The 22,216-nt window shown below is 42.2% G+C and overlaps 1 protein-coding gene across 1 annotated transcript; it reads left to right on the forward strand.

The window, feature by feature from the left end:
- Nucleotides 1–540: 540 nt before the first annotated feature.
- On the forward strand, nucleotides 541–21,924 carry LOC110508934 (uncharacterized). Its single transcript, XM_021589857.3, has 4 exons — nucleotides 541–804; nucleotides 16,634–16,725; nucleotides 16,900–17,098; nucleotides 17,478–21,924. Exons 1-4 carry the CDS (start codon nucleotides 714–716, stop codon nucleotides 17,951–17,953), a joined length of 858 nt encoding a protein of 285 aa, XP_021445532.1. The 5' UTR covers nucleotides 541–713; the 3' UTR covers nucleotides 17,954–21,924.
- Nucleotides 21,925–22,216: the final 292 nt, after the last annotated feature.

Genomic DNA, 22,216 nt, shown 5'->3' on the forward strand with positions numbered 1-22,216 from the left:
CAATGCATGAAACTTAAGACGTTGAGTCACCTGTAACTCATCATACATGACCCAAAGTCTCTCTGCTCCATTATGTTTTTATGCCCCCCCCTTCTCTCTCTCTCACACACACACACACAGACACACACGCACAGACACACACAGACACACACACACACACACACACACACACACACACACACACACACACACACACACACACACACACACACACACACACACACACACACAGAAAATAAAGTGTGTTCATGCAATTGTTTGTTTGAACTGATAAAGCATTGTTTGACATGTCCACAGATGTGCTCATCATGAAATAATCAACGGAATTATCCCACAAGATTGCAGCATAAATATTTTGGTAATGTGCGTATTTATGTGTACAATTCAACTTTTGATGCAACTAGAATGATATTTATTCTGTTCCTATGCAGGGTGTAATTAGAATTATATTTATTCTGTTCCTAAGCAGGGTGTAATTAGAATGATATTTATTCTGTTCCTATGCAGGGTGAAACTGAAAGGATTTGGTGGAGAGCAGAACAGAAAGGCTTGGCCGCATAGAGGGAGGCGCCTTTAGTGCTCTCCTGAAACCAAAGCCTTTGAAGATTTTTTTTCTTAAACTTCAAGCAAAGAGGACATAACCTGAAAAGTTGGACGCATGAGAATGATGTACCTTTAAAGAACATCGTTGTGTGAATTTTCACCGCCAAGCCATGCTCCACAGCCGACGAGGGGCTTGCTGGGGAAAAGTGTCTGACCTCACTGGCGCGCACGCAGATTGGACTAAAACGCATTGGATTGCAGGTAAAGTAACGCACAATTTGTTATTGAATTCTACAAATAATAATATTTGTTTGAGTAGGAAATAATGCATTACGACTACATTAGGCATATCATTCATTTAAAATTGTGACATAGGTTAAATGTAAAGTACATTTAATTACATTCCTATTCGTTTACTTGTGCGTAATTGTACACGGTTGCCATGAAAGCTACAGTCCTCGCCTGTCATTCGTTATTTCCCTTGTCTTAGTGTTTGCTTTGACAACAATTCAATAGCTGGTTTGATGTCAAAGGCATTCTTTTCACATCAGCTGTTTTTGTCATGCATAACTCTTTGCTCACAGCTGCCACCTATATTGGCCTGACTTTATGAGTCACCAGATTTTCTATGCAGACCTATTGGTATTTTTATCATAAAATGTTTATCTATTATACTGATTGTGTATCTGTAAACCTATTGAACACTAACTATCTTTATATTAATCATTCAGCCCTTTCATCTTTGTGTTTCAAATGGGCTCTGAAAAGCTCATTCTGTGTGTACATTGACAATGGCCCTGCCCAATGTAGGCTAGATTGACTACAATATATGTTCTCCTTGACCTTTGTTCTTGTGCCAATTCCCTAGTAGGGCCAGATAATCTCTTACTTTGAGGAAATAGTGGCAGTCAGGAAGTATTAGTGAGTGACCCTCCCCAGCGGTGGGCTGCAATTTGAATATCAAATCGTCATTCACACACACCTGCTAATGTTCAATGTGTGTCCCCCTCAGAGCGTGCATACTACCTCACACACAGGAGTATGCATTTTCCCTGATTTCCATTGCCTCCCAGGTGCTAGAGAACTGTGAGAATTATTGGCCTTGGCTGGTCTCTCTCGGGTAGTCTCTCACCTCCTCATGGTTACCTGCATGGTGTTCAGCTGTTTGTACCTGTCTGATTGGCAAACCTCTTTCAATATGACCATGCCCTCTTATTGGTAATCAATAAGCAAACACATACATGCGAAACGCTTCATTGCCTTTTCTTTTGATGCTGTGTCATGTTGATGTTCTGGTGCTCTCGGGACTGTCAAAACCCTGTTCCCTACATGTTTCTCTTCATGCTATCTAACTACTGGTCTCTAACTACTGGTCTCTGTCTACTGGCCTCTATTTACAGGTCTCTAACTACTGGTCTCTAACTACTGGTCTCTAACTACAGGTCTCTAACTACTGGTCTCTAACTACTGGTCTCTAACTACTGGTCTCTAACTACTGGTCTCTAACTACAGGTCTCTAACTACAGGTCTCTAACTACAGGTCTCTAACTACAGGTCTCTAACTACAGGTCTCTAACTACTGGTCTCTAACTACTGGTCTCTAACTACAGGTCTCTAACTGCAGGTCTCTGACTGCAGGTCTCTAACTACTGGTCTCTAACTACTGGTCTCTAACTACAGGTCTCTAACTACTGGTCTCTAACTACAGGTCTCTAACTACTGGTCTCTAACTACTGGTCTCTAACTACAGGTCTCTAACTGCAGGTCTCTGACTGCAGGTCTCTAACTACTGGTCTCTAACTACTGGTCTCTAACTACTGGTCTCTAACTACTGGTCTTCTGTCAGTTGACCTCATACTCACCTCTAATGGGAAGGCTGCGTGCTGATGCAGTGGCGGCTTCGGTCTCAGCATTCGGCCAGCAGCACTGTGTAGATTGGGAGGTCAGGGAACTGGGCTATGTTGATTTAAGACTGTCCATTTACTTTGGAATCTCACTCCCGGGTAGTGGTGTGTGTGTGTGTGTTTGAATAGTAAACAAACAAACATTTGACCAACTGGGAACATTTTGTTGGTCCCCACAAGGTCAAATGCTTTTTCTAGGGGGTTTAGGGTTAAGGTTAGAATTATTGTTAGGGTTAGAATTAGGTTTAGGGTTAGAAGCTAGGGTTAAGGTTAAATTTTGGGTTAGGGTTAGGGTATGGGTTAGCGTTAGGGAAAATTGGATTTTGAATGGGACTGAGCCTCCACTGGTTCCACTTCCTCGGGTCAAAGGTCATGGAGGTCTGCACCTCGGTTAGTAGTGGTCAGATCAACTGGACACTCCTTTTCCCTTTGACTGCGACCTCCTTCTGGCCTGCATGGTCTTTTTAAACACGCTTGGAGTTTCTGGGTATGAAAAGCTGCTGTTTGGTTTGGAGTTGTATATCTCTACACTCTGATGCTTCTTCTTCGCTCCTCTTTCATTGCTCATTGCATCTTAATATCTACCTGTATGCCTCTGACAGGAAGTTAGTTCCAGCGCAATGTAAAAATGGATCAACATGTTATATATTTTGTTATTAACTCGCTAGTCACTAAGCTCAAGTGTTATTCAAGTTCTAGTCCCTCCCCCTAGTGGTAAGCAAATATTAGATCATTTAAAAATTGGTATCAACTGCAGGTTTTACATATGACTTTCTGTAAGATCTAGAAATCCAGTGTAATAGATTTATATGTAGAAGTCTACGCAGGGGAGGTGTGTCTGGCTTGCCTTGTCTGTGAGAGTGTGACTGACGTTACTGGATAATGTCACCCTGATTGAGCCTTTAAGATGAGATGGAGGAGAATAAGTCATGAGAAATAGATTATACAACCCGGAGTGCCACAGGGCAACCTCAACCTCAATCTGGAATTGTTTAGAGAACTCACTGAGCCACAATACGTATTTTGGGGTGAAGTGAAGGGGGCATGCTCTGACTAAAATACATTTCAATTTGTACTTAAAAAAAAACAACTGCTCACTCTTCCATTTGTGTCTTACTTTCTTGCAGTTGACACAAACTGCTAAGTATACTAGAATTGTACATGTATTATTGCTCTTAATGTCTATTGCTGATTTAACAGACTTACATTTAGAACAAAGCGATAGTTACCACAGCTGTATTCTTCTGAAATTGCTGGGTCAGCTCCATTCATCATGGTGTCCCGGTCTGCTTTGAACTGACGGGCCAGCAGGTCATTACGAGAGGGGCTCAAGACAAGTGGGCGACGCGGAAACGCTTTGCAGGGCATTTGTTCATCCAGATACACTAATGGTCAGCTTTCCCTGGGCCTGGACCCACACTGAACTGAATTTAAATCAATTAGTGAGGGAGGGCAGGGAAGGTTTGTTGGGGGTAGGTTTTTTTTTTTTTTTTTTTTTTTTTTTTTTTTTACCTTTATTTAACCAGGCAAGTCAGTTAAGAACACATTCTTATTTTCAATGACGGCCTGGGAACAGTGGGTTAACTGCCTGTTCAGGGGCAGAACGACAGATTTGTACCTTGTCAGCTCGGGGGTTTGAACTCGCAACCTTCCAGTTACTAGTCCAACGCTCTAACCACTAGGCTACGCTGCCGCCCCGTTTGGGGGGGGGGGGGGGGGGGGGGGGGGGGGGTTGTGTGCTGTTTCTGCTTTATGAGTTTTTTTTATAGATATCTCTATATAATGTATCCAACATTTTCCTCCTCTCTCTCTCTCTCTCTCTCTCTCTCTCTCTATATATATATATATATATATACACAGTTGTAGTCAGAAGTTTACACACACCTTAGCCAAATACATTTAAACTCAGTCTTTCACAATTCCTGTCATTCAATCCTAGTAAAAATTCCCTAGCTGTTTAAAGGCACAGTCAACTTAGTGTATGTAAACTTCTGACCCACTAGAATTGTGATATAGTGAATTATAAGTGAAATAATCTGTAAACAATTGTTGGAAAAATTACTTGTGAAAGTAAATGTCCTAACCGACTTGCCAAAACTATAGTTTGTTAACAAGACATTTTTGAAGTGGTTGAAAAACAAGTTTTAATGACTCCAACCTAAGTGTATATAAACTTCCGACTTCAACTGTATATCTCTCTCTCTCACTCTCCCCCTCTATCACTCTCTCACTCTCTCACTCTCTCTCACTCTTTTTCTCTCTCTCCCACTCTCCCTCTCTCATTCTCCCTCTCTATCCCTTTCTCCCTCTCCCTCTCTCCCTTTCTCATTCTCCCACTCCCATTATCCCTCTTTCTCTCCCTCTCACTCTCCCACTCTCCCTCTCTCATTCTCCCTCTCTATCCCTTTCTCCCTCTCTCGCTCTCTCCCTTTCTCATTCTCCCACTCCCATTATCCCTCTCTCTCTCCCTCTCACTCTCTTCCATCACTCTCTCTCTCTCTCCAACTCTTCCTCTCTCTCTCTCTCTCACTCTCCCTATCTCTCCCTTTCTCCCTCTCTCTCTCCCTCTCACTCTCTTCCATTACTCTCTCTCTCTCTCTCTCACTCTCCCTATCTCTCCCTTTCTCCCTCTGTCTCTCCCTTTTTAATTAAATTTTTTTTTAACCTTTATTTAACCAGGTAGGCCAGTTGAGAACAAGTTCTCATTTACAACTGCGACCTGGACTTGATAAAGCAAAGCAGTGCGACAAAAACAACAACACAGAGTTACACATAAACAAACGTACAGTCAATAACATAGTAGAAAAATATATATACAATGTGTGCAAATGTAGAAGAGTAGTGAGGAAAGGCAATAAATAGGCCATAGAGGCGAAATAATTACAATTTAGCAATTAAACACTGGAGTGATGGATGTGCAGATGATGACGTGCAAGTGGAGATACTGGGGTGCAAAAGAGCAAGAAGATAAATAACAATATGGGGATGAGGCAGTTGGGTGTGCTATTTACAGATTGGCTGTGTACAGGTACAGTGACCGGTAAGCTGCTCTGACAGCTGATGCTTAAAGTTAGAGAGGGAGATATAAGACTCCAGCTTCAGCAATTTTTGCAATTCGTTCCAGTCATTGGCAGCAGAGAACTGAAAGGAAAGGTGGACAAAGTAAGTGTTGGCTTTGGGGATGACCAGTGAAATATACCTGCTGGAGTGCGTGCTATGGGTGGGTGTTGATATGGTGACCAGTGAGCTGAGATAAGGCGGGGCTTTACCTAGCAAAGACTTGTAGATGACCTGGAGCCAGTGGGTTTGGCGACGAATATGTAGCGAGGGCCGAGAGCATACAAGTCGCAATGGTTGGTAGTATATGGGGCTTTGGTGACCAAATGGATGCCACTATGATAGACTACATCCTGTTTGTTGAGTAGAGTGTTGGGGGCTATTTTTGTAAATGACATCGCCGAAGTCAAGAATCGGTAGGATAGTCAGTTTTACAAGGGTATGTTTGGCAGCATGAGTGAAGGAGGCCTTGTTGCGAAATAGGAAGCTGATTCTAGATTTAATTTTGGACTGGAGATGCTTAATGTGAGTCTGGAAGGAGAGTTTACAGTCTAACCAGACACCTAGGTATTTGTAGTTGTCAACATATTCTAAGTGAGAACCGTCCAGAGTAGTGATGCTAGTCGGGCGGGCGGGTGCGGGCAACAATCGGTTGAAGAGCATGCCTTTAGTTTTACTTGCATTTAAAAGCAGTTGGAGGCCACGGAAGGAGTGTTGTATGGCATTGAAGCTTGTTTGGAGGTTTGTTAACACAGTGTCCAAAGAAGGGCCAGAAGTATACAGAATGGTGTCGTCTGCGTTGAGGTGGATCAGAGAATCACCAGCAGAAAGAGCAACAACATTCATATATACAGAGAAAAGAGTCGGCCTGAGAATTGAACCCTGGGGCACCCCCATAGAGACTGCCAGAGGTCCGGACAACAGGCCCTCTGATTTGTCACACTGAACTCTGTCAGAGAAGTAGTTGGTGAACCAGGCGAGGCAGTCATTTGAGAAACCAAGGCTGTGGAGTCTGCCGATAAGAATGCTGTGATTGACAGAGTCAAAAGCCTTGGCCAGGTCGATGAAGAGGGCTGCACAGTACTGTCTTTTATCGATGGCGGTTATTATATTGTTTAGGACCTTGAGCGTGGCTGAGGTGCACCCATGACCAGCTCTGAAACCAGATTGCATAGCGGAGTAGGTACGGTGGGATTCTAAATGGTCGATGATCTGTTTGTTATCTTGGCTTTCCAAGATTTTAGAACAGAAGGGCAGGATGGATATAGGTCTATAACAGTTTGGGTCTAGAGTGTCTCCACCTTTTGAAGAGGGGGATGACGGCGGAAGCTTTCCAATCTTCGGGAATCTCAGATGATACGAAAGGGAGGCTAGAAAATAGGAGTTTCAACAATTTCGGCGGATAATTTTAGAAAGAGAGGGTCCAGATTGCCGAGCCCAGCTGATTTTTAGGGATCCAGATTTTGCAACTCTTTCAGAACATCAGCTGTCTGGATTTGGGTGAAGGAGAAGCGTGGGGGGGGGGGACTTGGGCAAGTTGCAGCGGGGGATGCAGAGCTGTTGGCTGGGGTAGGGGTAGCCAGGGGGAAAGCATGGCCAGCAGTAGAAAAATACTTATTGACATTTTTGATTATCGTAGATTTATCGGTGGTGACAGTGCTTCCTTGCCTTAGCGCAGTGTGCAGCTGGGAGGAGGTGCTCTTATTCTCCATGGACGTTACAGTGTTACAGACGTTACAGGATGCACATTTCTGTTTGAAAAAACTAGCCTTCGCTTTCCTAACTGACAGAGTATATTGGTTCCTGACTTCCCCGAAAAGTTGCATATCACGGGGGCTATACGATGCTAATGCAGAATGCCACAGGATGTTTTTGTGCTGGTCAAGGGCAGTCAGGTCTGGCGTGAACCAGGGCCTATATCTGTTCTTAGTTCTACATTTTTTGAGTGGGGCATGCTTATTTAAGATGGTGAGGAAAGCACTTTTAAAGTGCCACCAGGCATCCCCTACTGACGGAATGAGGTCAATATCCTTCCAGGATACCCGGGCCACATCGATTAGAAAGGCCTGCTCGCTGAAGTGTTTTAGGGAGCGTTTGACAGTGATGAGGGGTGGTCGTTTGACCGCGGACCCATTACGGACACAGGCAATGAGGCAGTGATCGCTGAGATCCTGGTTGAAGACAGCAGAGGTGTATTTAGAGGGCAAGTTGGTCAGGATGATATCTAAGAGGGTGCCCATGGTTACAGATTTATGGTTGTACCTGGTAAATTCCTTGATAATTTGTGTGAGATTGAGGGCATCTAGTTTAGATTCTAGGACAACCAGGGGGTTAAGCATATCCCAGTTTAGGTCAGAAACAATAACAAATGCTCCTGGGGTGACCAGTGGTGCTGTTTCACCTTATGCTTCTCTCAGCTTTAAGGGTTGAAGTTCAGTTGTACTACTCTCTCTCCCATCCAGAGCCACTATGTCCAAAACATTGATAGTGGACCCTCTCTACCTTAGTCTTCAGTCCTCATGGTAGTCTTAACAATGACACTGCGCTGGTATAGCCTGATCTCAGATCTGTTTGTGCTGTCTTGCCAATGCCTAGCATGAAAATTAATGTGTCAATAACCCAAAACCATATCTTGCTCACCAGAGACTAACTTTCATAGAACTCTTCAATGCAAGAAAACTCACTGACATTGTCTATCCGGGTACTCTAGCTAGCATCTCCTCCAGGGATCTCCAGCCCAGGAAAGTGTTGTACACACCTTCTGATTGGCTGCTTTTGGGTTATCTGAGCCGCAAACATTGGCAGGTATCTGTTTCTCATTTTAGGCAGAGTTCTGTGGGTTTTTGACAGGCGACAGCTGAGCTAAAGAGTGGAAACTGGCACTAACAAGCAATTACCTCCTCCTCTCTCCAGCCTGGAAGGCATTAGGGGATTATGCAGCATAATCAGATCCTCTGGTTTTGTCGCTGCTGACTACAGTTTAGTCTAGCGTCAGTTAGAAGGACATATCTGGCACATTGTGGTCAGAGTGGTATTTGGTATTTTATTAGGATCCCCATTAGCTGTTGCAAAAGCAGCAGCTACTCTTCCTGGGGTCCACAGAAAACACGAAACACAAAAGAGAATGACATAATACAGAACATCAATAGACAAGAACAGCTCAAATAACTACTTTTTTTAAAGGCACACATAGCCTACATATCAATGAATACACACAAACTATCTAGGTCAAATAGGGGAGAGGCGTTGGGCCACGATGTGTTGCTTTATCTGTTTTTTGAAACCAGGTTTTCTGTTTATTTGAGCAATATGAGATGGAAGGAAGTTCCATGCAATTAGGGCTCGATACAATACTGTACGCTTTCTTGAGTTTGTTCTGGATTTGAGGACTGTGAAAAGACCCCTGGTGGCATGTCTGGTGGGCTAAGTGTGTGTGTCAGAGCTGTGTATAAGTTGACTATGCAAACAATTTGGGATTTTCAACACATTGTTTCTTATAAAAAGAAGAAGTGATGCAGTCAGTCTCTCCTCAACTCTTAACCAAGAGAGACTGGCATGTATAGTATTTATATCAGCCCTCTGATTACAAGTAAGAGCAAAGCGTGCCGCTCTGTTCTGGGCCAGCTGCAGCTTAACTAGGTCTTTCCTTGCAGCACTGGACCACACGGCTGGACAATAATCAAGATAAGATAAAACTAGAGCCTGTAGAACTTGCTTTTTGGAGTGTAGTGTCAAAAAAAGCAGAGCATCTCTTTATTACAGACAGTCCTCTCCCCATCTTTACAACCATTGAATCTATATGTTTTGACCATGATAGTTTACAATCTAAAGTAACGCCAAGTAATTTAGTCTTCTCAACTTGTTCAACAGCCACACCATTCATTACCAGATTTAGCTGAGGTCTAGAACTTAAGGAATGATTTGTACCAAATACAAATGTTCTTAGTTTTAGAGATGTTCAGGACCTCTAACTCTTTGTTAAGGGTTTCAGTGACTTCATTAGCTGTGGTTGCTGATGCATATATGGTTGAATCATCAGCATACATGGACACACATGCTCTGTTTAATACCAGTGGCAGGTCATTGGTACAAATAGAAAAGAGTAGATGGCCTAGAGAGCTGACCTGCGGGACACCACACTTTACATGCTTGACAATAGAGAAGCTTCCATTAATGAAAACTCTTTGAGTTCTATTAGATACCGTAGATAGCTCTGAATCCACAATATGGCAGAGGTTGAAAAGCCATAACACATACGTTTTTCAACAACAGCTTATGGTCAATAATATCAAAGGCTGCACTGAAATCTAACAGTAAAGCTCTCACAATCTTCTTATTATCAACTTCTTTCAGCCAATCATCAATCAGTTGTGTCAGTGCAGTACATGTTGAGTGTCCTTCTCTATAAGCATGCTGAAAGTCTGTTGTTAATTTGTTTACAGAGAAATAGCATTGTATTTAGTCAAACACAATTTTTTCCAACAGTTTGCTAAGAGCTGGCAGCAAGCTTATAGGTCTGCTGTTAGAACCAGTAAAGGACGCTTTACCACTCTTGGGTAGCAGAATTACTTTGGCTTCCCTCCAGGCCTGAGGACAAAGACTTTCCTCTAGACTCAGATTAAAGATATGACAGATAGGAGTGGCTAGAGAGTCAGCTACCATCCTCAGTAGCTTTCCATCTAAATTGTCAATGCCAGGTTTGTCATTATTGATCGATAACAATAATTTTTCCACCTCTCCCACACTAACTTTACAAAATTCAAACTTGCAATACTTTCCTTTGCATGAATACAATTGCTCACTGTTCGTTGTTGGCATTTCCTGTCTAAGTTTGCCCACTTTGCCAATGAAATGATCAATAAAATAATTGGCAACATCAAATTGTTCATGATGAATAAGCCATCTGATTGGATGAAAGATGGAGTTGAATTTGTCTTTCTGCCCATAATCTATTTTAAAGTCCTCCAAAGTTTTTTTTCATCATTCTTTATCACATTCCATCACATAATTTCTCAATTTGCTGTAAGTAAGCCAGTCAGATGTGCAGCCAGACTTAATTGCCACTCCCTTTGCCCCATCTCTTTCAACCATACAGTTTTTCAATTCCTCATCAATCCATGGATCCTTAACAGTTCTGTTTCTTAACAGGTGCATGTTTATCAATAATTGGAAGAAGCAATTTCATAAATTCATCAAGTGCAGCGTCTGGATGCTCCTCAATAATCACACCAGACCAACAAATATTTTCAACATCATCCACATAAGAGTCACAGCAAAATATTTTGTATGATCTCTTATACATTTTTAGGCCCAGTTTATGTAACTTTGGCTTTCCTGGATATAGCCACTATATTGTGTTCACTGCATCCAATGGGTACAGATACAGCTTTAGAACAAAGTTCTACAGTATTAGTAAAAATGTGATCGATACATGTGGATGATCTTCTTCCTGTAGTGTTTGTAAACACCCTGATAGGTTGATTAATAACCTGAACCAGATGACAGGCACTGGTTAAGGTAAGAAGCTTGACGAAAACCAGTCAATATTCAGGTCCCCAAGAAAGTAGAACTCTCTGTTTATATCACATACACTATCAAACATTTCACACGTATTATTGAGATACTGACTGTTAGCCTATAGCAAAACCCCAAAAGAAAAGGCTTTAGATGTTCCAAGTGAACCTGCAACCACAACACTTCAATAACATTTGACATAAGATCTTCTCTAAGCATTACAGGGATATGGTTCTGAATATATACAGCAACACCTCCCTCATAAGCATTTCTGTCTCTTCTATAGATGCTATATCCTTGTATTGCTACTGATGTATCATCAAATGTATTATCTAAGTGAGTCTCAGAAATGGCTAATATATGAGTGTTATCTGATAACAAGTTATTGATTTCATTAACCTTATTTCTAAGGCTACAAATATTAATATGGGCTATTTTCAACCCTATCCTGGGTAGCTTATCAGAGATAGACATAATACTGAAAAGAGCAAACAAAGCACATTCTGCAGTCCATTAATCAATTGGTGTGTGTGTGTGCTGCAAATTTGAAGCAATGAACCCATAGGCTTGGCTCTCTCATCCCTTCCAGGCTTCTGGTGGACAATGAGCCTGTCATAGCGGATGTAAGCAATGTCCCCACTCGCTCTGGCAGCTTTCATGACTGGGATCAGTTCTTTCCTCTTTTGGCGCACAGCTTCAGGATTGTCCTCATTGAGGAAGATATAAGTTCCTCTCCAGTACTTGGCTCTTTCCAGAACAGCTACATTGTCCTTGAACCTCAGAAACTTGACCACTATTGGCCTGGGCCTGTCACCTGGGCCTGTCACCTGGGTCTGTCACCTGGGCCGGTGGTGGGTTTTCCAGTCCTGTGGGCGTGCTCCACCTCAATCTTCCTGTGGTCCTTTTTCAATGTCTTAGAGATCAATTCCTTCACTTTGTCCTCAGACTCTGTCCAGGTCTCATGTGGAGATTCTGCAATTCCATCCACAACCATGTTGTTCTGCCTTGATTGTCCCTCGAGATTTATCCGTCATTGTTATCATGGATTCACACACAGAACTGATGTCCTCTCTCAATGACAGATTGCTGTCATTTTGCCGTTCTCCTGTTTCAACTCATCGAGCTGACCCTGGGAGAAATGCAAACTATTCTTCAGGTCCTGGACCTCTCTGGTCAGCTCGTCCATTCTTTTATTAGTTGACTCCACAAGTATTTGGCAAAACACTTGAAGCTAATGTCTTGTTGTTGAAACATTTGCTTGTACTGTAGGTTTCTTTTTGTTAGTTTAAAGGATCCTACACGTGTGATAGAGAGACACCACTGTCCTCAACAGAATCTCCCGCTGGCTTTGGCCTTTGTCATGGTAGCTAGCAACGTAGGTCATGCTGTTACTCCTCGCAGTTCCAGACAGGGCAGGTCACAGCGAAGATTGAAAACAACAAACAGCAGGGATCTAGACAGACACAAACCCGGGACGCTCCGCAGTCCCAACCATAATGGCTAACCGCGTTGTGGGCTGCGCTCAAGGCTACCCTGCTAGCTTGATATGCAGCTAGCTAGCAGCTAGGCTAGCTTCGACGCCAGATAGCTCCTCAGACCCGTCCTTGGTCGGCAGGATCACTGGAAAGAGACAAGCAGTCCCAGCAACTGATGCCAAATGCGTCGCGGGATCCAAACTAAGAAGCTAGCTACCAAGAACTTTCCAATACACTTTCAAACAACAAACTTTCCAAACAATCAAAACCGCAGCTTCCTCGTTCCGCGTTCAACAAGAAGTGATGTGAGGGAGGGTATGAATCGAACCCACCACTTTAAGGGATGAATCAAACCCAAACCCACCACTTTAACACATAAGAACACACAGTACGGGACTGTGGAGATTATGGGTGTGTGTGTTTGCTACCAGCATAGTACAGAATCTGAAAAGCAACAAGTTGTCAACCGCCAGGTGTACAAATGGTCTGTTCTGACTGGATGGACTGGACATATTAGAACAGGTTTGCACAGGAACCAGAATGAATAAGGAACATGCATGCCGTGTATATCATCATAGGTGTTAAAAAAATGTTTTTTTTACATATTGAAGCTGTAATGATGCAACAATAAGAATCCACAGAGACATACGTGTCATAATGCCAGTATCAAACGGTCGGCCATTTTTCTATATGCCTAAGATAAAAGATAAAAGTGTGTCTGGTAATGATCAGGGGAAGACACGATAGTGGCTAGTAATTGAATCTCCTCTTTCTCCCCTTTTATTGTGATGGTGATTTAGTGAGGTCTGTCCCCCCTGCTGTAGGGCTCTGTCTGTGACAGGTAATGCTGGAGGATAGAACACCTCTAATGGGCTTCCTTATAGAAGATTGTTCTGTTCTGGAGAGACTGGATCTGGGCTGTTAAAGGCGAAGTTCAGGATTTTACAACTCGATGTTAGATGGTTCCTCACCTTAAAAGTAGTCTATTGACCTGGAGAAACTGTAATCCATGGTCTGGTTTTCTTCAGCCACTTCAAACTTCAGTTAACTTTAACCACCGCTAACTAAAATTCAAAAGTAGTTATGGATATGGCTAGCTATACCCAACTCAGTGATGATAATGTGAAACATGTTTATGTTCAAGCAATATCATTTGTCCATATATTAGTCTTGGGTGGAACACACTCTAGCCAAGAGCAAATATCAACTTAGTTTATTTACTATGAATGTGTAATTATTTATTGTTTAATACGGTTTACAATATTTGTATAGAAACATTTCAGTCATTTAGCAGATGCTCTTATCCAGAGCGACTTACAGAAGCAATTAAGGTTAAGTGCCTTGCTCAAGGGCACATCGACAGATTTAGTTCACCTTGTCGGCTTGGGGTTTCGAACCAGCGACCTTTCGGTTAGTGACCCAAAGCTCTTAACCGCTAGGCTACCTGCCACCCTCATCAATAAGGATAGCTTACATTTTTCTTCCCATCTCATTGCAAACCTAACCTTACTCAGAGCAAATTTACAATTCAATGTGTACGTATGTACAGTGCCAGTCAAAGATTTGGACACACCTACTCATTCAAGGGTTTTTCTTAATTTGACTATTTTCTATATTGACATCAAAACTATGAAATAGCACATATGGAAGGAACCATGTAGTAACCAAAAAAGTGTTAAACAAATCAAAATATATTTTAGATTTTAGATTCTTCAAAGTAGCCAACCTTTGCCTTGATTACAGCTTTGCACACTCTTAGCATTCTCTCAAACAGCTTCACTTGGAATGCATTTCCAACAGTCTTGAAGGAGTTCCCACATATGTTGAGCACTCGTTGGCTGTTTTTTCTTCACTCTGCAGTCCAACTCATCCCAGTCCATCTCAATTGGGTTAAGGTTGGGGGATTGTGGAGGTCAGGTCATCTGATGCAGCACTCCATCACACTTCTTTGGTTACTACATGATTCCATATGTGTTATTTTATAGTGATGATGTCTTCACTAATATTCTACAATATAGAAAATAGTCAAACTAAGAAAAACCCTTGAATGAGTAGGTGTATCCAAATTTTTGACTGGTACTGTAATTCGTGGGTGTATTCAATAAGGGGAGGAAACTGTACCAACAACACAAATATAAGGTGACAAGCAATCAAATCTCCTTGTTTCAGTTCTGCGAATGAAGAGGCTGCTGACCAAACCAAAGCCTTTAATCAGACCAGTGAGGCCAATCACACACAGACATACACACACACTTCTCACACACACACACACACACCATGAACACAGGCTCTGAAGTTCTGGAGGTCTTCAGGACTCGGCTAGCCCACCTCCACCTTCTACCCCCTGAGGGGCTGGAGGCGTTGGGCTATAAACAGCTCCAGAGCGATGGGGTGAAATGAGCCGGGCAGACAGGCCCACATACACCCAGCATACAAGGCTAAAGGAGGCTAAACGCTCCCAGCTGTGGCATTAAGGACTCAAAACAAGGCCTCTCAAGGGACCAAGAGGGGATCTGTTGAAAAAGCCCCTTTAGCCTCTCTCTCTCTCAATGGTCAGCTTTTAAATCAGGTTAGGGGAGATGGAGTTGGATTGCAGTCTCTCCGCATACACACAAACACACACACAAACACACACAAACACACACACACATTTCCCTCTGCTTTTCAGGTTCCATTTTGTAAGAGACAGACGTCTGCATTCTCCCTGGCCCTGATTTGACTTACTGTTTCTCAGTAACTATATTGATATAGTCAAGCCTCTGAAGCAGGTTGGAGATGCACACACAGACCCTATCGTAACGTTTGTACTGTCATCTTGTCAGTACTCCCTCGTCCTGGGTAAAGATAGCATTGTGATGATCGTCTAGGATGCTTCCCACATGGCACCCTATTCCATTGATGGAGCACTTAGTTTGACCAGAGCCCTATTTTTAACAAAGGTCCTTGTGGTTCTTGGCCAAAAGTAGTGCACTATGAAGGGAATAGGGTGCCACTGGAGACGTACCCTGAGGGTTGTATTTAGAAACATTGCCGCAGAGTTTACATACCTCGCTTCTATCTGATGGATGATAGACTACTGTTGATGCATCTTATATAGATAGGCCTATGCTTGTTTTCACTGAATCATGTAATGTTATGTGTCGCTGTTTTTGGTCTCTCTGGGCTGAATTTTGTTTCGCCATACCATCTGTTGATGATGTCGAAATCAATCTTAAATGGGCTTTGAGATTCCCAGAGGAGATTGAATAAAGATTTTCTCGAGAACACGAGTTGTTTCGAGTCAATCCCTCCACATGTGAACGTTTCCTATGGTGTTACTTAAATGGCACATCAGCTGGGGTATATATGGAGAGCTGAGAGGACAGAGAGAACCAGTAGGATGGAAGATGAATGTAGTGTAGGATGCTGGATCCATGAATCTAAAGTGACACCTCAGCCTTTTGGAGAGAGACGGAAAGGTGATGTAACTGGTTTCTGTTTCTGAGCTGTATTTATGTAATAGTCTGCTGTTCTAGCAAAAGGTGCTTGACTGTCTTAACAAATTAAGTGGAACAAACACCCTTTCTTTTTTTTTAGCATAATCTGTTCAGTGACTGTGAATCTGCACTATTAGTGCTATTTACTTGTCTGTTTTCCTTTACTGTTCACCTCAAAGTTGGTGCCGAAAACCTGGGGTCAAACCAGGGACCTTCAGCTGATGTGCTGAACGCCAGTCAAATTTGTGTTTGAGCCTTTGAAGGTTCTTTACAGTAACAGTCCTTAGGTGAGATGTGCGGAGCTATCATTGACATACAGCTAACCCGGTCACACCGCATATATAAACATCTACATTTAATCCATGCTCAAACCCCTTATCACGACCTCCTCATCTCTGTGGTTTCCTCTAAGATCTCTGTGAAGCATCACCGCTGTATGTGATCCCCGTGTTCCCCTTCACCAGAACCAGCTCTACCTCCTTCTAAAGAAGTATCTGACTGCAGGTAGCCTTTATCTGGACAGGAGCCGTTCTGTGTCTGTATGTACCGACAAGATGACACTAGCAGCCCGCATCATGTTGTTCGTTTATGTTATTCTTGTAAGAGTGTGATCTTAAGGTCGGGACAATTGACAGAGCGAGGCCTTGTTCTGCTTTCTCTCCAGGTGGGCCAAGATGGAGGACGAGGAGGAGAGACAGACCAGGGGTGACCACCAGACCATCAGCAGGTGCACCTTACCACCTGAGGAATGTGAAGGTGAGTTACTTATTAGCTTTACCGTCAACATAATAACCACCAGATTCATCATGATTTACTTCATCATCCATAATCATCATATTTATCATCCTCCTTATTTATAGTTGTCATATTGTTGGCTGCATTGGTCCTCTGCTCCGTGTACCAATTCTCATGGACTGTCCTCTCCTGTAGGTGCTGCTGTATGTGGTTGTCTCTCTGCTGCCCCTGGTGGAGGGGGCCTGTATGGGCGCTGGTTTGGAGGCAGACTCTGTCCAGGCTGTGGGACTGGTGGGAGGGATGGGGGAAAGGCAGCTCCCAGACACTCTACCTGAGGTGGATGAGGAACAAGAGGAGAAGAGTGACCCGTACTCCCCCTGGCATGGCCTCTATGGTAAGAGTGGAACTAGATCTACATGTTCAACAGGACCTTCAATGTAAGCCTTGCACTTGTTAATCAGGCATGATGTTCTCCATGAAAAGAGAAGAGTAAACGAAGGGTGTGCAACACGATTCTAGAGTATAAGCCACTGATCTTAACTTTCTCTCTCTCTATCAAATTCATATTGCTTTATTGGCATGAAGTACAATTTGTAGATATTGCCAAAGCAATTGTACAGCATTTCAGAAAATACAATTCAGTAGTAGTAATAATAATAGTACATATAATAATGTATGCAAGTACAACACTACTGCTATTGTATTGTCTAATTTTCAGGTCAATAAATTGATTTTAAATAAAACAACAAAATCTCTCTCCCTCTCTCTCTCAGACCTCTCTGTGATGGACGAAGTGGACGACCACCCTAGTGGCCGGTGGGGGAGACGTTCCCCTCGCAACTCCGACGCCGAACCAAAAGGCTCGGCCAAGAAAAAGAAGAGGAGGAAGAAGAAAGAGAGGGATAGAAAGGGCAAAGGGAAGGGCCGGCAGCCCCAGCAGAGCAGCCCAGACTGCAGGGTGGAGAAACGAGAGATGCGGGTGCGGGATTTGGGCCTGGGCTTCGACTCGGACGAGATCGTCCTATTCAAGTTTTGCGTGGGCTCCTGCCAGTCGTCAAGGACCAACTACGACCTGGCTCTAAGGGCCCTGATGGAGGACGGGTCCCTGCCGCGGAGGACCTCCCGGCGAGTCAGCGCCCACCCCTGCTGCCGGCCCGACAGCTACGAGCCCGTGTCCTTCATGGACGCCCACACCGCGTGGCAGACCATCCAGTCGCTGTCGGCGGCCAGCTGCATGTGTATGGGCTGAGGGAGCCAGCCTGGAGGAGGGAGAATAGGAGGGGGTGGCGACTGGCTGTCACTCACCCCTGCCTGAGAATATACAGATGGTGGCTCGCCGTTGAGGCTGGGTCTAGGGAGAGCCTCTGGGTTCTGGAAGGGCAGAAGTGGTCGCTCCGAAACATATGCAGCGGGGCTGGTCCCCAGTACAAAGCAGAATGGAGATTCTGTAGTGTCTATGATGGTGGAGCGAGGCCACGCCTCTTCCCGTTGTCAATCTCCTGTTGAGGATAAGTGGATTTGTTGGCAATGGGAAACTGTCACGAGTGAATGGCAAGACGGTGACCACACAATGGTGGGATTTGAATATTCACAGCAGTTGGGATATGTATAGGACTGACCTGGGGTACTGCTGAAAATATTGACTAAAAGAGGACCACATCTCATTGCATTTGACCACAGGTCGACAAGCTCAAAACACTTTTGACAATGTCAACATACAGTATGTTAATTCCTTCAAAACAGAGATCTTCCATACCATAATTGCATTTTTCAGTGTTGACTTGAACTCTACCAAATGGATGCCATGCATCTCTTTGAATTACTGTATTATAACCAACATATTTATCACAAATAAGTTATTTATTTATTATTGTTTCATATGAGATGGACTGTAGATTTATATTTATTGTCATGATCACATATCCTGTGGGTTGTGTTGCTGGGTCCTTTGTCATTGAATTGTGTGGGATGTTGTTTTGAAACATCAAAAATATCAGAAGAAGTGGCAAGAACCTCAACCAGGGTTGGGGGTGTAACGGATTACATGTAGCGGATTACATTTAGCGGATTAAATTTTTTATAAACTGTAATCCGTTACGTTAACAGCAAAAATATTGTTATCAGATTACAGATACTTTTGAAAAAACTAAATGATTACCTCTAGGATTACTTTTACCCCATTCACGCCCTTGTACTATATTTAGTACAATATCAAAATGCACCACTGAACTAATTCTGTTTGGTGTAAATGCATGAAATGTGGTGTCAACATAATTACTGCAAGTGTCTAGACAGGACACAAATAATGACAATCAAAATTGGGATTTTGAGAAAATCTGAAAAAGTAATTAGTATGACTATGTATTTTGAAATACATTTCAGAATGAAATAGTTGAAAAGCATATATTGTTGTTATGTGACCTGTTCAAAGCCCAAATATATGATTCAACTCATTGTTGTTCGTAAACTACAGACGTTTCTGTATCGTACAATAGTTCCTCTTTGGTCAAGTCATGTGAATGTTCAATGTTCATGATCAGATCTTTATTTAATTTAACTTTTATTTAACTAAGCAAGTCAGTTAAGAACACGTTTTTATTTGCAATGACGGCCTACCCCAGCCAAACCCTAACCGGGATGGGCCAATTGTGCGCCGCCCTATGGGACTCCCAATCCTAACCGGTTGTGATACAGCCTGGAATCGAACCAGGGTCTGTAGTGACACCTCTAGCACTGAGATGCAGTGCCTTAGACTGCTGCACTGCTCGGGAGCCCCATCTTAATAATGTTTGGTATATAGATTTTCTGGACCAATATATACATCTAAAAACAATATCTAAAGACATCCCAGTGGTGGAAAAAGTACCCAATTGTCCTACCTGAGTAAAAGTAAAGATACCTTCATAGAAAATGACTCAAGTAAAAGTCGCCCAGTAACATCCTATTTGAGTATAAGTCTAAAAGTATTTGGTTTTAAATATACTTAAGTATCAAAAGTAAATGGAATTGCTCAAAGATACTTAAGCATCAAAAGTAAGAGTATAAATAATTTCAAATTCCTTATATTAAGCAAACCAGACAGCACCATTTTATTGTTTTTTAAAATATATAGATAGCCAGGGGCACGCTCCAACACAAACATCATTTACAAACAAAGTATGTGTTTAGTGAGCCCGCCAGATCAAAGGCAGTCGGGATGACCAGGGACATTCTCTTGATGTGTGTCAATTAGACCATTTTCCTCTCCTGCTAAGCATTAAAATGTAACAAGTACTTTTGGGTGTCAGGGAAAATGTGTGGAGTAAAACGTACATTATTTTCTTTAGGAATGTAGTGGAGTAAAAGTAAAAGCTATCAAAACTATAAATAGTGAAGTAATGTACAGATACCACCCAAAACTATTTGAGTAGTACTTTCAAGTATTTTTACTTAAGTACTTTACACCACTGAGAAATCCACAACACTCACACACAGTAGATTATACAGTGTAAGCAAACCCATGTAGATTGTGGCATGCTACAGCATTCTTCCTCTTTCTCTTCATTGCTCACAAGCACACGTGTACACACACCTATGACAGACATTGATGGCTGTGGACTGTGTTTACAAAGTATTTATGAAACCTTTCTGTTTTCACAATTATGTTCAAATCAGCATTGAAAAAAGCCGAAAATACACGTGTTTCTGCTTGAGTCTGAGATCACTATGTTGACACACCAAATGTGTTTGATGGGTCGTGGTAAAAGAGCAGGCATAGGCTTTTGTTGCCTACAGTGCAAGCAAGCTACGTCTTCCAATTGTGCTACTGCTGTCGCCATCCAAAGATGATCCCATTTAAATAAGCACAAGGAAGACAGCAGTGGTGTAGCCCACAGGCCATACCGAAATCACTTATTATTGTTATCTACATAGTGCATTGATATGAATCACACTGGTGCTCTCTCATTTCGCTATTTGCCTTACGGATTGTGGTTGTTGTGGATGTCTGTTCACACGTGTATGTGTGTATTTTAACCCAATAATGGTGGAATTGAAGAAGTCTAAATTTACTATCAATCATTGTTTTTGCGACCAGTTACCAGTTGACAGCCAGTGAAAAATGCGCTCTTGCAACAGCTGCATATATAATGCTGATCCCAGCCAATGGAATACAAGTTTAAATGAGTTCCTCCATTCTAATCTCCTCCATGGTATTGTGCTCCATACTGTCAAAACTAGTTGAATTGAAGGAGACCACAAGTGGGGATTTTATTGCACAATATAATTCGTGTTGATAAAAAAAACATGTCCATAGGTCAAATGAACACATGCTCACACTAGCGCACTTTTAGTAGACGTAATTAAATTAAACAGCTGCAAATGATCGAAATATCAAAGTGCCACCAACAAAAACGTAAATAATAGGCCTATAAATGCAGCATATGCATTCATTTTTCGGTAGTGCTCAAAGCATGCGATTCCATGAGAGCAGCATTTATTTTTAAACTCGAAGCAACGAGCCCAATCAGTTCTCCATGACAACACAATCATAATCAACAGGTCTTTCGTTTTTGGGTTATGCTCAGGTAAAACGATTTGGCTCATCTACATTTTCATATATCCAAGTCCTATTCTTGAAGATGAATGGGGTATTAAGATAATTGGAATGACTGAAAATCGGACAGACTTTGGTTTTAAAAGTAAAGATTTAGCGAAATCGTATTATTATCTGTATTACAGTAGAAAGCGATGTGTTAGAAGAAGCCTACATAACCAACCCATAAAGTCAAATATAACATTCATATATGATGGGCTATTTAAACTCTAACATTGATTTATCCTGCAATAGATGTCATTCAATTGGTAATATTCATTTGTTGTCCTCTTCTAGTGCTACTTAAGGGGAAAGTAAACTAAAAGTAACTGAAAGTAATCAGATTACTTTACTGAGTTGGGGTAATCCAAAAGTTACCTTACAAATGAAAGTGTTTGGACAGGTAACTACTAACTGTAACAGACTACATTTAGTAAGTAACCTAGACAACCCTGACCTCAACATAGAGTATGTCTCATTTCACACAAAGGAAGTTAATAGTCCAGAGGTGGAACACTTACCAGGTTACAAGCTTAGTTGAGTTATTTGTCATTGTTGTTTCAGTATTTCAGAGCAATATTACAGTCAATATTATTAATGTTATTATTATTATAATCATTATTGAAATGGTTTCCTGTATTTTTGTACAATGGCATTACTCTGTGTAGGAATAAAGTATTTCTAAATATACAACGGATTTCTTATTCTTTCTAAGGTTGACCCCATAACCCTTGCTTCACCTCTGCTGGGTTGGGAGTCCTATATCTCACCATCATAGGGGTGCATTTAAATCCTTCATCTGCATTGACCTGAAACAGGAAAGAAAACACAAGAAAGTGGGATTTTGCTTTCGCATGTCCACTTCTTTCAGATCAATGCAGAAATAGAGGCGAGAGTTGCAAATTAAGACTGTTGTAAATGTACCCATGGAGACAGTCC

This window comes from Oncorhynchus mykiss, chromosome 28 (assembly GCF_057628025.1).
Source record: "Oncorhynchus mykiss isolate SJ-2025 chromosome 28, ASM5762802v1, whole genome shotgun sequence".
NCBI lineage: Eukaryota > Metazoa > Chordata > Actinopteri > Salmoniformes > Salmonidae > Oncorhynchus > Oncorhynchus mykiss.

Bases quoted from the DNA above. Each gene is read 5' to 3' on its own strand.
- LOC110508934 (XM_021589857.3), top strand. From the start codon at position 714: ATGCTCCACAGCCGACGAGGGGCTTGCTGGGGAAAAGTGTCTGACCTC. The intron at 16,726-16,899 runs GTGAGTTACTTA...CCTCTCCTGTAG, and splicing joins ACCACCTGAGGAATGTGAAG to GTGCTGCTGTATGTGGTTGT. The intron at 17,099-17,477 runs GTAAGAGTGGAA...TCTCTCTCTCAG, and splicing joins CCCCTGGCATGGCCTCTATG to ACCTCTCTGTGATGGACGAA.